Source organism: Engystomops pustulosus, chromosome 2 (genome assembly GCF_040894005.1).
Source record: "Engystomops pustulosus chromosome 2, aEngPut4.maternal, whole genome shotgun sequence".
In the NCBI taxonomy this organism is placed as follows: domain Eukaryota; kingdom Metazoa; phylum Chordata; class Amphibia; order Anura; family Leptodactylidae; genus Engystomops; species Engystomops pustulosus.
In genome coordinates, this window is record NC_092412.1 from 198,702,196 (window position 1) to 198,719,710 (window position 17,515).

General features: G+C 42.5%; 1 protein-coding gene across 3 annotated transcripts in view; it reads right to left on the reverse strand.

Moving 5' to 3' along the window:
• Nucleotides 1-17,515, reverse strand: part of USP9X (ubiquitin specific peptidase 9 X-linked) — an 87,974-nt gene that overhangs the window by 36,661 nt on the left and 33,798 nt on the right. For all 3 annotated transcript variants that reach the window (XM_072137796.1, XM_072137794.1, XM_072137795.1), the window contains exons 4-16: nucleotides 13,323-13,402; nucleotides 12,399-12,511; nucleotides 10,860-11,078; nucleotides 10,440-10,555; nucleotides 9,243-9,494; nucleotides 7,566-7,704; nucleotides 6,588-6,740; nucleotides 5,833-5,937; nucleotides 3,344-3,550; nucleotides 2,690-2,826; nucleotides 2,299-2,444; nucleotides 1,784-1,871; nucleotides 718-1,060 (exon numbers count right to left, since the gene is read on the reverse strand). In XM_072137796.1, coding sequence (XP_071993897.1) covers nucleotides 718-1,060; nucleotides 1,784-1,871; nucleotides 2,299-2,444; nucleotides 2,690-2,826; nucleotides 3,344-3,550; nucleotides 5,833-5,937; nucleotides 6,588-6,740; nucleotides 7,566-7,704; nucleotides 9,243-9,494; nucleotides 10,440-10,555; nucleotides 10,860-11,078; nucleotides 12,399-12,511; nucleotides 13,323-13,402 — 2,098 coding nt within the window. The remainder of the gene's footprint in view (nucleotides 1-717; nucleotides 1,061-1,783; nucleotides 1,872-2,298; nucleotides 2,445-2,689; nucleotides 2,827-3,343; nucleotides 3,551-5,832; nucleotides 5,938-6,587; nucleotides 6,741-7,565; nucleotides 7,705-9,242; nucleotides 9,495-10,439; nucleotides 10,556-10,859; nucleotides 11,079-12,398; nucleotides 12,512-13,322; nucleotides 13,403-17,515) is intronic.

Consider the following 17,515-nt stretch of genomic DNA (forward strand, 5'->3'; position numbering starts at 1 on the left):
CAGTTGGCTGGTGGGTGTGTGCGATGGAGTGGTACAGGCAAATTGCTTAAGACAAGCGGTCACATCCAGCACCTTAAGGGAATCTTTCGTAAACCTTGCAGGGACCAGTGCATTAGCTCCACAAGGCACTCCCGATCTGTTCTTCTGTTTATATACCCAAGTCACCATCGTGGAAGGATCAGTTAGGCTACATGCACACTGCCGTTGCCCGCCGTACCGTAGCGCCGCTCACTCCCGCCCCTCTCCACAGGAATATATGGCGCAATATATGGTACAGTGCCGCACCGTGTGCCCATTGCAGTCCATTTGGGACGTATATTGGCCGTATAGACGTCCCCCATACCGCAGTGTGAATGTAGCATTAAATAGTATGGTATCTGGTAAGGAAGTAGACAGCAGCTAGTGTGTTGGCATTTCAGGTAGGAACAAGATATTACCCAAATAAACTGTAGGTGTTCAGGCAGCACCTTGCTCACATAATCGGCTCAATCAGGCCCATGCCCTTACCCTGTGTTTATGGATGCAGCTGGACCATCAAGAATCCACCTATGAAAAGCAATTGACTGCTCAGTTTTCCACTGCAGACTGTGCCGCCGCTAATGCCACAGCAGAGTTGATGAGTCAAAGCTGGCATAGCGCGGAGCAAAAAAGGCTTTAGGGACCATTTGAAAAACACAGTTTGGACAACTACAACAGTAGCACTTTGGAAACACTTACCCTCCAAAGATAATCAAGTCCTATAAGCTCCAAATCATCCATCATGTAGGCTCGCCGCTTTGCCACGAGCTTTCCTTCCCGGCAGTTCACAGCTTTGAAAAAACGCTCAAAACATTTCATGCCATTTTCTGTTAACAGGGAGGGATCCAGCTGCAGCACATTGTTTTCAAAGAAGTCTTTATTTATATCTGGATCAAGGTCTGGTTCATCCCCCATCAGCTTGGAATACCACTTAAAACAAGCTTCACGGTCACATAGGTAAACAGCATTTTCAGCTAAACACTTCCATATTTGTTTTGCCTGGGGGGCACAAAGCCAGAGCTGACCATCCTTCAATAGAAATCTATTGAGAGAGAGGCACAGATTATTAACAAAAAAAATGACAGATCATGGCTCAATTTCTGGGTGCACACCTAAATATTAATATTGATGACTTTTGAAGCCATATGGGCAGCAGGCAAATTATTTGTGGCCACTAGAGATGAAAAGGCTTCCAAATGAAAGACGTCAACAATTCCAAATATTCAGGAGGTAATTAAAGATTACATATTTAACACATGCATCAAATTGTAATATTTGAATAATGGTTTGTTAAAGACTCCACAATTAAAAGAAAAGTGGAACTCTTTAATAAATTCAGTTAGTTGGAAATACTAACTTTACCAAAATAATTTGAGTATTGTTAAAATAGGGCATTTTTATACTTAAATGTATATTCGATATATGTTGATGTTATACGTTTGTAGGTTTTTTTTTTGTAAATGATGGCGTAATACGTAAGCTTAATAAAATCTAAAAAATTAGAAATTAAAAACTGTTCTGTCAGTTATGAAGTTACAGGTAGTTCAAAACAGTTCTTGAAATGGCCAATACAGGAGACCAAAACATGTGCTCAAAGCAAATTGTAAGCACTGTGATATATACACAAAATATTTCACAAAACCATTTTCATGGCTTTATTGACAGGAAAGGTTTAGTTCTCCATCAGGTCCACCATTTCTTCAAATCCCTACAAAACTCCTGCCTTAAAAACATTTGAAATGAAGGAAAAAAAAAAAAAAAGTACCTTAAAAAATTGAGCCTTTCCTGGACTTCTTGTACATGGCTGTAGCGACTTCCCAGCCTCACAGTCTGTGGATCGTACTCTCCATGTTCTTTGAGAGAAAATAGGCCAAATTAGTTTCTGAAAATGATCATGGTCATTGTACCCAACTCACATTGGTGAATATTTATTTACTTTTAACTTACTGTATCATTACATGTGCAATATTTAAAATGGAATGAATTTCTACAGAGCACATTCACACTGTGGTAAAATCTGCCTATAAATTGAACAGCAGAATGTATGTAAAATCCACATATCAATTCATGTTGTCTTTTTCACCCCAAATTTTACCCTTTTCAATCTATGAATTATAATGTATAGATTACTGCTAGGACATCCACATAACTGAACCATTTGGGTTGTTCGCTTCTGCTGTAGAAAATCTGCAGTACATCAGTCCACGTATACCCTAAGGGTGAAATATTCGTTTAACAAATGAAAGATAAATTTTAAGATTTGAGAAAAATTATACTCACCACATGGGTTACCTTTTGAGTACTGTCGCATGCTGTCCATGTAAGAGGAGAGATTTTCAGCAACTAAAGTGACAAGGGCATGGTTATGCTGGAGCTGGTTGATTAAATCATGACGGTAGAAAACATGAGGACTGCGCTGCGTCTGACTGTATTGGAAATACAGAAATATTACAGTTCAGTAACAGCAGGTATCTGAGCAATCAAATAGGCTGTTCGATTATTACATGATCAATAAATTTCTAATTATTCATTACAACATTTACATTATATTCATGTCAGGGAATTAACATTTGACAAAAAGAATTTCATTTTCCAACTTACAAAAGAAATTACATGTGGAAAATTCTTCATAATGTGAAATCTCAAAAAAGCAGATCATCTCAAGTCTTACCTTAAGTTTTGAGGTGCTTCACCAAATAAACTGCAAATTTCTCTAATTTGTTTAAGTGCTGGAATGACCCATTTGTCATTTGTACGCAGTTCTTCTATAAAGCGATCTATCCATTGAATTTTTTGGGTGTCTCGATCCTGGAAAGAGGAAAACCACATCAATTTTCAAAGCAAAGAATCACCATCCAATTCCACACCACCACTGGGTGACATGTTAACTCTTAAGTTTTCCATTAGGAAAAGTAAACATTTACCATATATACTCGAGTATAAGCCTAGTTTTTCAGCACAAAAAAAATGTGCTGAAAACCCAAACTCTGCATTTTTTTTAAAATATAGGTTTTACCAGGTTTTTGTGGTAAAATTAGGGGCCTCGACTTATACTTGGGTCGGCTTATACTCAAGTATATACGGTACTTCAAAATAAGATCTACAAAATGGTGGTTAGGAAAGTCAGGGCTTCTTTTTATCAGGGAACAGCAACACAACTATCCCTACTTGTTGTTTGGTATTGTAGTTCATTCAGGTCTATAAATAGGGTTAAGCTTCAATTCTACCTATAACCGGTGAACATTTGTTTTCTGGAATTTGGAAAAAAGTAGTCAGTTATTTCTAATGCAAGATACTGTACAAAATATGATGCAACATTACTCACCTGCGAGCAGCTGTAATCCAAAATTTTAATGTGAGCACTCAAAGCTTGGTCCATTATATCAACAGGGACATCATCACTGTGAGCTAAATTCCACAAAAGATTTAACACTTTGTGAGCCATTACTCCATCCTTGTCATCTTCAGCAAGTCTTCGTATAAGCTCCAATAGTTTTTCGCGTTGTTTTTTACTAGCATTTGTCCAACTTGCCTAAAAGCAGAGGCATTCAATCAAAATTATAGATAATAGTTCTGGTGTGATAGAAAATTAAAGAAAAAGATTCTTGATTCCAGGACAATTTAAATTACATTTGATATGTACATGCCATTGAACGGTGACACAATACAGGACCTTTGGAGGATTTACAATTGCAGCTGTAGTTGCCATACAAGCATGACAACAAAAATTAAAAGTGTGGTTTATTTTGTTCTAAAATATTGAGTGGCCGGTACAACTACATGTAAGGCTCATGCACATGAACATGAACATTTGCATGCCTGGATGAGCACACATCTGGGTACAGGAGGGGCACTCATCACTCCGCCCTGCACCCCTCCACACAAAGCCAATGAGTAAACATTACTTCTGAGAGCAATGCCTTTGAAAGTGACATTCATTGGCACATTTCTTATGCACTCATTACCTGGAACTGCAGACATGTGACAGGAAAATCAAGTTTCCACATAATAACCATCTGCAAACTTTATAAATGAAGTGTAACAAATACATGACCATCCATCTTTCAACTGCAATCTACAGTATTTTTCAGACTATAAGGCGCACTGGAGTATAAGGAGCACCTGATTACAAGGATGAATGACCAGCAGGTGGCAGACCTGTGCACAGTTCAAGCCAGCTGTTGTCTAAGTATGGTTCATATATAAGGCGCATCTTGGATTTCTGAGAAAATCAAAGGATTTATAGTGCGCCTTATTGTCTGAAAAATACGGTAATTGTGCGGCCGCTTTACTGGTCCCCATGCCTTCATTTGCAAGGAGCCTAAGACATGTGTTTAGTAGGTGGTGCAGCTAATTCTAGGGAATGGGATGAAAAGCAATATACACTAACCGGCCACTTTATTAGGTACACCTGTCCAACTGCTCATTAACACTTAATTTCTAATCAGCCAATCACATGGCGGCAACTCAGTGCATTTAGGCATGTAGACATAGTCAAGACAATCTCCTGCAGTTCAAACCGAGCATCAGTATGGGGAAGAAAGGTGATTTGAGTGCCTTTGAACGTGGCATGGTTGTTGGTGCCAGAAGGGCTGGTCTGAGTGTTTCAGAAACAGTTGATCTACTGGGATTTTCACGCACAACCATCTCTAGGGTTTACAGAGAATGGTCCAAAAAAAAAAAAATCCAGTGAGCGGCAGTTCTGTGGGCGGAAATGCCTTGTTGATGCCAGAGGAGAATGGGCAGACTGGTTCGAGCTGATAGAAAGGCAACAGTGACTCAAATCGCCACCCGTTACAACCAAGGTAGGCAGAAGAGCATCTCTGAATGCACAGTACGTCAAACATTGAGGCAGATGGGCTACAGCAGCAGCAGACCACACCGGGTGCCACTCCTTTCAGCCAAGAACAGGAAACTGAGGCTACAATTTGCACAAGCTCATCGAAAGTGGACAGTAGAAGATTGGAAAAACGTTGCCTGGTCTGATGAGTCTCGAATACTGCTGCGACATTCGGATGGTAGGGTCAGAATTTGGCGTCAACAACATGAAAGCATGGATCCATCCTGCCTTGTATCAACGGTTCAGGCTGGTGGTGGTGGTGTCATGGTGTGGGGAATATTTTCTTGGCACTCTTTGGGCCCCTTGGTACCAATTGAGCATCGTTGCAATGCCACAGCCTACCTGAGTATTGTTGCTGACCATGTCCATCCCTTTATGACCACAATGTACCCAACATCTGATGGCTACTTTCAGCAGGATAATGCGCCATGTCATAAAGCTGGAATCATCTCAGACTGGTTTCTTGAACATGACAATGAGTTCACTGTACTCAAATGGCCTCCACAGTCACCAGATCTCAATCCAATAGAGCATCTTTGGGATGTGGTGGAACGGGAGATTCGCATCATGGATGTGCAGTCGACAAATCTGCGGCAACTGTGTGATGCCATGTCAATATGGACCAAAATCTCTGAGGAATGCTTCCAGCACCTTGTTGAATCTATGCCACGAAGAATTGAGGCAGTTCTGAAGGCAAAAGGGGGTCCAACCCATTACTAGCATGGTGTACCTAATAAAGTGGCCGGTGAGTGTAATGCAAAAGTGCTACTAAATGGACTGTTTGTAAGCGTAGAGAGCGATGTAAAAAATAAATAGGAAAACGGATGTTGAAGCTGGGGGGGGGGCCAAGAGTTAGATCATCATGGATCTGGTATGGAAAACATTTTAGAAATTTTTTTACTCACATTTCAATTACCAAAGGGCATAGAGAAAGAAAGTGCTTAGAGAAAATATGAAACATCCTAAACAATTACCTTGAAACAATCAAAAAGGTGGTCAAGTTGTTCAGGGGAAAAATCCCATGCTAGCTTGGCGAGCAAGTCATGGACATTTTTTACAATGGCTTCATGTTTTCCTGCCTGGGAAAAGTATAAATAAGGATTATTCATAATTTAGAACAATTTAGTTAATTAATATGATCACAGAAAAGCAAGAAAGTCCATACACATTAAGGTCACAAATATTGATCAACATCCAGAACAGATCGTTTTATTTAATCAATTACAAGACAGGTGCCACACAAAGAAACACTTGGGGAAGAGAAAATTGCCAAAGTTATATCATATCATACGGTGATCTGACAACAAACGTATAATACTCATTGCTTTGCAGGATGAGTAAATATTAGTTTTCATGAGAGCAAAGTTCTTTGAACGGGACATGCATTGGCACATTGGCAATATATATATATTCACCATCTATCTTTCAGCAGCAATGTAGTTTATATGTGCTACAAAGGAAAAAATTATGTCAACAAAGAAAAAAAAAAAAGTTCCCCCCCCCCCCACAAAAAATGCTATAGCATAATGTATAAATCTAAATATATACCGAAAGAAATGTATTAGGGAATAAAAAAAACTCCATTTGGGTAATGAAAGTATACATTATGGCCTCATAACACAATCACAATGTATTTAGGTCCACTTTTGTCATCTGCAGTACAAAGCACAGTGCCCCTGTAATAAGATGAAAATAAATGGTAGCAAAAATGATCATTAAAGTGTTTTACCTGTGCTGCCCAAATATTGTCTAGGTCTTGTAACGTAAGGGCTTTTTCTTTGATGACAAACCTAAGAATTTTCTCCAGTTTCTCCACATACTGTGGCTGATGAAGACTATCCCTCAAAACAATAGACAAGATGTTGTTTTGTTGAATCCACTCCTAGAATATAACACAAAATGTAAGACGTCACTAATCTGTAAAGCAGTGGCAGGCATGGGAGATCAATGGGGGCTCTGTAATTGCAACAGGAGAAGTAACATGCACTACCTTACCAACAGCAGTATCCAAAGGGTCTACACCATTGTTATGCCTCGGGTCTATGGCAGTGGAAATAAACCATTAGCATAGGCCATTACAAAATGTGCTGACGATACAACACATTTGACGTGCCATGCTGGATCAGAGAGGAGGAAAGAGGCAAGTATTAACTCTTCTGCCACTTTGTACAAGCTCCTGCTTTATTAAATCCATAACAGCCCCCAGTAATCAGTTCCCAAATATAATGTAATGGTAAATGGGACGTTAATCTTTCTCCAGCAGATTTATCCAGGCTTGTATTTTGGTCCAGGTATTGCAACAATTTCTCACCTTATGCCAGGTGAAGGTGGTCACACCGGGGAACAGATGGGTGCAATAGCAGGACCTGGTATAGAACTGCCTCACTGGCGACCGGATATATCAGGAGGCCGGAGCCTTTTGATATATCTATCATGTAAGCGAGGGCAGGGTTATCATCATACTCTCACACACCATGATAAATACCCTCCATTGTTGTAGCCTAGTTCAGGTTTGCTATGGAAAGGATCCTACTATGTAGAGAACAATGCTCCACAAGTATGCCCTCAGTCATCCCATAGACCTTGTGTAGTTGGATATACAAAAGCAATGTTGAAGTCATATTTGAGAGTCTATACATCAAGGACGTGCCAGGGGGTAAGGGCCATACAATACTTATACAGTATAACCACCAAAATGTGTACATACTGCCATCCGCTCTGCAGTCAGCCACTCTTCCTCCTCCGGATTTCCATGTCTGTGCGTGTAGTATGATACACTTGATATAACTTTATTCACCTCATTAAGTGCATTCATTTTCCCATTAAAGGATGAAATTTGTAACAACCTGTAACAAAAATCCTTGCATTAGAAAAGGATTTAACAAAATGCACCACTAGAATATTGCTGCAGAGTTGCTGGTTTAAAGGGGTATTCCAGGAATCAGCATAATTCACATACAAAAGAGTCCTTAAAATGTAAGCTTATATGTTATTAATTGTTATTTAAAATTTTGCTCCCCTTAGCAGTAAATTCTGTTGACAGACTAATGAAGAATTAAAATGTTACTGGCCCTTTAATTAGTCCGTTAATTTCCTCCGCGCGGAGAAGACACAGGACAAAAGATGGCCGCTGGTCACATGTCCTGCACCTGCCTGGGCAGGTCATGTGATCACCATTAGTTTGGCTGTAGTCTGTTGGTTGCAGTGCATCCAGTATGGCCAGTGTTACAATGATGGCAGTTATACATCATTACTATGGTAACAGAGCAAGAAAACATGTTGAATCATCACTTAGAGCAGAGCATAAGGGGGAGGAGGAGTTACTGAGAACTAAAGGATCTTGGGACTTGTAGTTTCCAGTAGTGGCCATCTTGGTGATTACTCCGCATACTTTAGAGAGGCCATAAAATTTTGTGAATCAAAATCAAACTATTTAAGCTCCATTTAGTGACTACCGACATTGAGTTTTGTTACATTCATTTATAGCATCATGGGTTTTTGTATCAGACGTTCATAATCCCGGAATACCCCTTTAAGCATTTCAGAAATCTTTGGACTGGTAATCACATGATGAAGTTGCCCTTCATAAAATAACTTAAAAAGGACCCGTCAGAGCAATAGGCCCTTATGAACAGGTGGTTTAGCGTCCTGAAATCGCCCTAATAGATCCTCTTTAAATAAAATTATGGAAACTACTGCACTGGGATGAAAATGACACCACTAGAAGACAGGAATAAACTGAACACAGGATCTTTCTGATAGAGGTGTCATTTGCCATCCTTAAAATCTGACAAAGCTTCAAAGAGAGTGCAATTTGGAGACTTCCCTTTTACCGATGTAAAGCTATGGGCATCACTGGTAATGTTGGCTACACTAGTATAATGATACCACAAAGAAGAAATCAAATTAAAGGGGTTGGCACCGATACAAAACTTAACAGAGCAAGTGCAAGACCCTAATCTGGTCATCCATACGGTACTGCCCCTGATAAACTTAGGCTACATTCACACTACCGTATGGAGGACGTATGCAAGTCCCCCCTAGATTGCAATGGCCACACGGAGTGATACGGTGCCGCAGTATCGCTCCATACACGGGGAAAGGGTAGGACTAGTCTCATCTTTCCATGTAGTATGGCCGATACACAATGCATTTCAATGCAGAGGGGAGGGGTCACTCCTCTCCACCGCAGTGGACGTATGCCTCATAAGTTTGTCTAAATGCACCCTTACTCTGTAGACCGCGGGCCACATGACCTGCAAGTGGCAGTACTCAGGACTTCCTATGATATCCACTTCCGGCAGACCAAGTAGGTTGTGCAAGTCATTACAGTATGCATCAAACCAAATACATTCTATAAAATGATCATAAAGACATTACTTACCGAAGTATCATTTTAAGTCTAAAAATTTCTAAGTTTTTGACAGTTTCTTCCTGCCCAGGAACACGGGAAGCTAGGTTTTTAAGGGATTTTATTATCATTGAGAGAGCATCATTTTTGGCTTCATTCTTTGCTTCTTTTTTCAATTCATCATCTGTTAAGTTTTCTAGAAACTGAGGAACCATTTCTATAATTGGAAGAAAGTATTTCTTGACTGTGTGAAGAGTTAAAAAATCATAGCACTGTCCGAATGGCCTGCAGGAGAGAAAAGTAAAAAGTTTAAAACCAAAATTTGCCACAAAAAAATTGAAAATTAAGAAGTAGTAGCTACAATATTCAAATTAACAATATACACAGAGAAATGTGGAGTAAATGCATCAAGTATTATGATCCTGCAATTCATCTTAAAGTGAATGCAACAAACACAGAAAGCAGGTTTAAAGGACCGTGATCATATATTTTAGATGCTACAGATACTTCTTTTGTAGTACAATAATGCTTTGTTACGCCAATGAGGTGTAGTGCTTGGAGGAAGTAGACAGACCACTCCCAAATCGCTTTTATGTAAAGGTTCAGCCTCACCCTCCACCATACTGGCAGTTGTGTAAGTGGGTATTGTTGATCACTACAATATGCAATGTGCACCAAGACCAGGAGAAGAAGTCAATCAATAACTAGAATTGACTCTGCCATGAATATCAGTCAGGAAAGACTTAAGTACCTACCGTAAATCAGGCATGAGGAGGAATGTTGGTAGTACAGGCAGTGCCCTACTTAAGAACACCGGATTACTGACGACCCCTAGTTAAAGACAGACCCCTCTGGCCCTGTGACCTCTGGTGAAGTCTCTGGATGTTACTATAGTCCCAGGCTGCAATGATCAGCTGTAAGGTGTCTAATGAGCCTTTATTGATAATCCTTGGTCCACTTACACCAAAAAAAATTTCAATTGTCATTTTTTTTTTTTTTGTCTGGATCTACTATTATAAATTATATAGTTTCCACTTGCATACAAATTCAACTTGAAAAAAAAACTTAAGGATCTATTGACACTGCAGGAAAAAAAAAAAAAAAAAAAAAACACACATAGGCCACCATAGGTTACATCCTATTCAGATATTTATAGACAATAGCACCCTTCTGGTTTTTAAACAAAACCAGTTAAAGCAAAAAGGACAGACATTCAGGAGTTGAACTTACTTTATGAGAGCTGCAATTATTTGAACATTTAATGCGGAGCCATTCATAAAGCGATCATGAAGTGTCTGGAACCCGTTTAATGTGCCAAATTTATTTATAAGGTCTACTAACCAACCCTACAAATAAAAGGAGAAATATATTAGTCAAACAATTCAAGCATACAACCTCCTCTATAGCTTGGTGGACAATTTGTACACTTTCCCAACTGCAAATTGAAAGGATTTATATCAATTAGTTATGTCCAAGAAGACTGAAAACTACTAACAGTTTAAGAGGCTATTACACTAGTAAACATGAGAAAACTGTATGAAAAAAGTCCATTAAAAAAAAAAAGTATTTGATTTTTGCAGAAAAATAAAATAGGAAAATAAAGTCTCAAGAGTAAAAACTGACATTTTGGACATACTATGAGACACCTACCTTTGGAGACCGTGGGTCAGGAGGACGGGCAAACAGCTCATCTTCAGCCAGCTGGACACCAGCTGGGACGGTCTCTGATGGACGTGTACCATTGTAGATATGAAATTTACAATGAGGATTTAAGGCCATAGCAAGAAGCTCTAGAAGAGGAAACCAATCCTGGGAAAGCTTGGCCACACATAGTTCCACAAGGCGATGAGTGTTGTTAATAATACACCTCTGCTCAGCAAAAAAAAAAAAAAAAAAAAAAAAAAGCATGTTAATAAAACAAACCCAAATTAATCATTTTAGCCATGGATTTACATTTAGACTACCGTATATACTCGAGTATAAGCAGAGACCCCTAATTTTACCACCGAAAACTGGGAAAACCTATTGACTAGAGTATGCACACAGCCTGCCCCCCCCATGTAGCACACAGCCTGCCCCCCCCATGTAGCACACAGCCTGCCCCCCCCATGTAGCACACAGCCTGCCCCCCCCATGTAGCACACAGCCTGCCCCCCCCATGTAGCACACAGCCTGCCCCCCCCCATGTAGCACACAGCCTGCCCCCCCATGTAGCACACAGCTAAAGAAATAAACTTAATACTCACCCTCCGGTGACCCCGATGTTCGTCGTGGCTCCCCGTGTCTTCTCTAGCCAGCAGAGTCGCGTCCATGCGATCTGCCGGCCGTCTCACACTGATGCAGCGCTGTCGCCGCGGATGACGTCATCCGCAGCGACAGCGTCGCATCACAGTGTGCGACGGCCGGCAGATCGCATGGACGCGACTCTGCCGGCTAGAGAAGACAGAAGTGAAGACACGGGGAGCCGCGACGAACATCGGGGTCACCGGAGGGTGAGTATTAATTTTTTTTTTTTTTATCATTGCCTCGTGTACAAGCCGAGGCGAGGTTTTTCAGCACATTTTTTGTGCTGAAAAACTCGGCTTATACACGAGTATATACGGTATATTAAAACTTAACAGTCAGTCTTTTTATGTTGACTAATTTAAAGCCCTTGCAATCCAGCAGAAGCAGATTGAGTTCTCTACTCTCGAGAAATAACCATGGTAAGAAAAACTATATAACATTGCCCACACCAACAAACTTTAGAGGAGATTTTCCATAAAAGTAGATAATAAAAACTAATATACAAAGCAGCAGAGACCAAGCAGCTCTGACATTAACTCAAGATCTTATCAGGCGCCATGTGGGAAGTATCGATATCTGCTGCAGTAGCGTATGGGCACAATGCCAGAATGGGTTCTAGTGCCCCATTTAAAGCATGTAATACAAACCATATTAAATGTAAACCACTATTTGGAGATATAGATATACCCACACAACTCTCTTGAACTTGCCATCTGGAGCTAAGTAAACTTTTATATACTTTCATAAAAGTTACTGAAACAGGGGAAGCAGGGCTATAAAAGCATTATTGGAATATTTATTAAACCTGCTATTGGAACTAGTCATCAGGTGGAAAGTTCATATCCTTATGTTAGGTTCCCTTTTGGCCTTTGGCTTAAATATTAAAAAGGGCTACAAACTTACATGGATTTCAAACTTCCAGCCACTCACTGCCTCGTCCGTAAGAATTTTGGTAAAGGATATTGTTAGACCATCTCTAAAAAATCGTTGGCATGCTTCACTTTTTACATCAAGGCCTGAATGTGGCAAAAAACATAAAAAAGGTTAAAATGCCTCTAAACCAATATAATAGAATATGCATATATGTAACCATACTGATAAGTGCAGAAACCGAGCAAAACACAGAATTAATCCTTAAAGGACTTTTTACTTTTGTCTTTTTCCTCCATCAATAATCACAGCTGTTTTGGTCAAGTTCCACAAAACACTTGTCCTGTATGAAGAGACCTCAGCCAGTGACCCCTCTCCATACAAGTTAACCACACCTAGATGTATAGCAACAACATGTCTAAAAGGTTAAGATATAAATGTGGCATTTGCCAAGGCCGGATTCACAATGTCCTTAATATCCGAATGTAAGAAATGTAGCATCACGGACTGATCATTCTGTAACTGAACTTCATGCATCATCGATACATACAGCAGATCTGATACTACAGTTCCAGTGTCTGCTACATATCTGTAAAGCAGAATTGGCAGAATTTGGACATAAAGTCATTGGTAAGAAAGGTGTCAATGTGAAAGTGTATCAATAGATTAACAACGAAACCTCCGATTTGCGATGACCAGAATAAAACTGACAAGGTCAGTCAAGATACAGAAGTGTATTTATTAGGGAAGCTCATAAGTATATATCACTTAAGGTGCCACTGAGAATCTATCAGGTGAAATCTGGGCCTTCCAGAGGTGGTCTTTGGGAGAGGACTTACTGTATAAAACACACAAATAGAAGTACACTGCAGATTCTCAGGAGAACTTATATACAAAAGGTAATTTGAAAATAAAAATTCTTCTCTGTGTAGAACAAAGACTATAAAACACACATACCTTTTTTACTAAGATCAATAGCAGCTTCTAAAAGAACTTCTAATTCACCTTTAGGCAAAACAGGAACAACCCAGCGAGGTCTAAAAGAAAGAATTCAAAGTCATTTACCAAACTCTTAACAGGATAAATTAAACGTTTTATTAAGGAAATGGAGCATAAAACGGTCCAATATCTGGAATGGCACGGTTTACACCAATAAGAAACAGATGGTGTTGTAGATAATTCTTAGTACAGAACCATATTGACATATAAAACAGGTCACCGGCCATTGCTGCCGGTGAGAAGGATCTAAGGTCAGAGTCGCACCCTGTGCCCCACACCTTCTGGAATTTTGATGTGCTAACGTATGCATTTTGTAAACACAAGTGTTAACAGCTGTTTAATTAGTAGAGATGAGCGAACACACTCATCCGAGCTTGATGCTCGTCGGATCATTAGCGTACTCGAAACTGCTCGTTGCTCGGACGAATACTACGCCAGCTCGAGAAAATGGCATCTCCCGCCGTTTTGATTTTAGGCAGCCAGAAACAGAGCCAATCACAAGCCAGGAGACTCTGCACTCCACCCAGCACGAAGTGGTACCCTTACACGTCGATAGCAGTGGTTGGTTGGCCTGATCAGGTGACCCTGGAATAGACTAGCCCCTGCCCGCATCATTCTCTGTCTGGATGCCGTTAGGGAGAGAGCTGCTGCTGCAGGGATAGTGTTAGGCCCCTTTCACACTTGCGTTTTTAATGCGCGTTTAAATCTCGACATGCTCTACTTTTGCAAATCACGCGCGTGAAAAACGCACCATACAAGTCTATGGAGACGCATCAAAAACGCATTGCACTCTGAGACACACGCAAGTGCCATAGAAAAGATAGAGCTCAGACCTGAGACCATTTCACGCACATTTTCTGCGCGAGAAAAACGCATTGAAATTGCATTGAAAACGCGCATGAAAAACTGAGACACTGAAAAAACTGACTGAAAACTGATTGCACTCTGATGCAAAATGCGCGTTTTTCACTGCCCAAACTCTGACGTGATCTGCAACGCAAGTGTGGAAGAAGCGTTAGGGTGTTATATTAGCTTAGTGTTAGGCAGGAGTGAGTCTACAAGAACCCAACAGCCCTTGTTAGGGCTAGAATAGCGTTGTTTTTTTTTATGTTTGCTTGTGGCTGGGCTTGCTGGCACTAGTAGTGCAGCTAGTACCATATTGTGAGGAATTTGCAGGGAGACTTGCGAAGGTTATATATAGCTCTTAGTGACACACATATCCATCTCAAACACCTTAAGTGGGACAATTTATTAGGGGTTTCATTGAATTAGGCACAGTCTGATTTTTTTTTTTTTCTTTCAAAACTAAAAGTCATCAGGCACAGCACAAAATCCTGTTGTGTACTGTCAGTGCAGGTTAGAAACTAGCCATAGCAATAGGATAACATATCGTTTTCCTAAAAAAACAAACAAAAAAAAAAATAAAAAATAAAAAATTACAGTTTACACTTTAATTTTGATAATGTTGAACCCGAGGGCTAGGGGTAGAGGACGAGGGCGTGGGCATCCCACTACTGCAGGGGTCAGAGGCCGTGGTCCTGGGCGGGGTGAGACACCACCTGCTGATGAGGGAGCAGGGGGACGCCGCAGAGCTACACTCCCTAGGTTCATCATGTCTCAAGTTACTGGGACTCGTGGTAGAGCACTGTTGAGGCCAGAACAGTGCAAAGAGGTGATGTCGTGGATTGCGGACAATGCTTCTAGCCATTTGTCCACCAGTCAGTCTTCCACGCAGTACACCCATGTCACCGAAATCAGCACTCCTCCAGCTCCTGCGCCTCAGCCTCCTTCCCCCCAGTCTGCCCCCTCCCAGCAAAATTTGGCATTTGAACCGGCATACTCTGAGGAACCGTTTTCCGGACCCTTCCCACAGGCACAAACCACTTGTCCGGTTGCTGCTGAGCAATTTTCCGATGCCCAGGTTTTCCTCCAGTCGCAGTCTGTGGGTGATGATGACATTATTGACGTAGTGGAAGAAGTGTGTAAAGAGGTGTCGGACGATGAGGAGACACGGTTGTCAGACAGTGGTGAAGTTGTTGTCAGGGCAGGAAGTCCGAGGGGGGAGCAGACTGAGGGATCGGAGGATGATGAGGTGACAAACCCAAGCTGGGTTGATAGGCCGGGTGAACACAGTGCTTCTGAGACGGAGGCGAGTCCTTGACGAGAACAGGTTGGAAGAGGCAGTGGTGGGGCCAGATGGAGAGGCAGGGCCAGAGCTGGTGCATCAGCGCCAAATGTTTCACGTAGTCAAGCTCCCGTGGCGAGGGCTAGATTTTCAGAAGTCTGGAGGTTCTTTAAAGAAACACCGGATGACCGACGGACTGTGGTGTGCAACCTCTGCCACACCAGGATCAGCAGGGGTTTCACCACTACCAGCTTAACCACCACCAGTATGCGCAGGCATATGAATGCTAAACACCCCACTCAATGGCACCAAGGCCGTTCACCTCCGGCCGGGCACACCACTGCTCCTTCCCCTGTGTCACCTCTGCTAGTCAGCCCCCTGCCCAAACAACTCCCGTGCGAAAACCACACCTTCGCCTCCACGATCCTCCACAGCATCCACCAATGTCTCCATGCGCAGCGTTCAGCTCTCCATACCCCAGACGCTGGAGCGCAAGAGGAAGTACAGTGCAACCCACCCATACGCCCAAGCCCTCAACGTCCACATCTCCAAATTTATTAGCCTGGAGATGCTGCCCTATAGGCTGGTAGAGACCGAGGCATTTCGCAACCTCATGGCGGTGGCCGCCCCTCGATATTCGGTCCCCAGTCGCTGCTACTTTTCCCGATATGCCGTCCCAGCCCTGCACCAGCACGTGTCAGACAACATCATCCGTGCCCTGACCAATGCCGTTTCTGACCAGGTCCACCTGACCACGGACACGTGGACAAGTGCTGCCGGGCAGGGCCACTATATATCGCTGACGGCACATTGGGTTAACTTGGTGGAGGCTGGGACCGAGTCTGACCCTGGAGCTGGTCATATACTGCCGACGCTGAGGATTGCGGGGCATACCTCGGTCCAGGTCTCTCAGGCCTACTATGCCTCCTCCGAATTACCATCCGTGGGCATGGCGCCATCAGTCGGTAGCTCTAGGCACAGCAGCAGTGCCGTCGCTAAGCGACAGCAGGCGGTGCTCAAATTGCTGAGCCTAGGCGATAAAAGGCACACCGCCCAAGAGCTATTAAAGGGCATCACGGCGCAGAATGATCTGTGGCTGGCACCGCTGAACCTGAAGCCTGGTTGTGTGTGACAACGGCCGTAACCTGGTGGCGGCTCTGCAACTCGGCCCATGTGTTAAATCTCATAGTTCAGAATTTCCTCAAGGCATACCCCAATCTGTCTGATTTGCTCACAAAGGTGCGCCGCATCTGTGCGCATTTCAGGAAGTCCAGCACAGATGCTGCCACTCTCAGGGCAGCGCAGCGCCGCCTCCAACTGCCCGCTCACCGACTGTTGTGCGACGTGCCCACGAGGTGGAATTCAACATTAACCATGTTATCCAGAGTTTACCAGCAGCGCAGAGCAATTGTAGACTGCCAGATGTCAACTTCCACCAGAACTGGTAGTCAGGTCAGTCAGCTTCCTCAAGTCTACAATGAGGAGTGGACGTGGATGTCTGATATCTGTCAGGTGCTGAGTAACTTCGAGGAGTCAACACAGATGGTCAGTGGCGATGCCGCCATCATCAGCCTCACCATCACGCTGCTTGGCCTGTTGAAAAACTCTCTGGTCAGCATGAAGTCAGAAGCTTTGCGCTCGTCACAAGAGACGGGGGAAGAAGATTCCCTTGTTGATAGCCAAAGCACCTTTAGGTCTGTTTCTCAGCACATATCGTAGGCGGTGGAGGAGGAGGATGAGGAGGAAGAGGAGGAGAATGTTGGCGAGACAGAAGAGGGGAGCATTGCTCAGTCCTTCACTGTTCAGCGTGTATGGGCAGAAGAAGAGGAGTTGGAGGAGAAGGAAATGGACAGTCTGGCCAGTGAGGGGTGTGAATTCTTGCGCGTTGGGACTCTGGCGCATATGGCAGATTTCATGCTAGGCTGCCTATCCCGTGACCCTCGCGTTCAAAGAATTTATTCCAGCACCGATTACTGGATAATCACTCTCCTGGACCCACGGTACAAGCAAATTCTTTCCACTCATC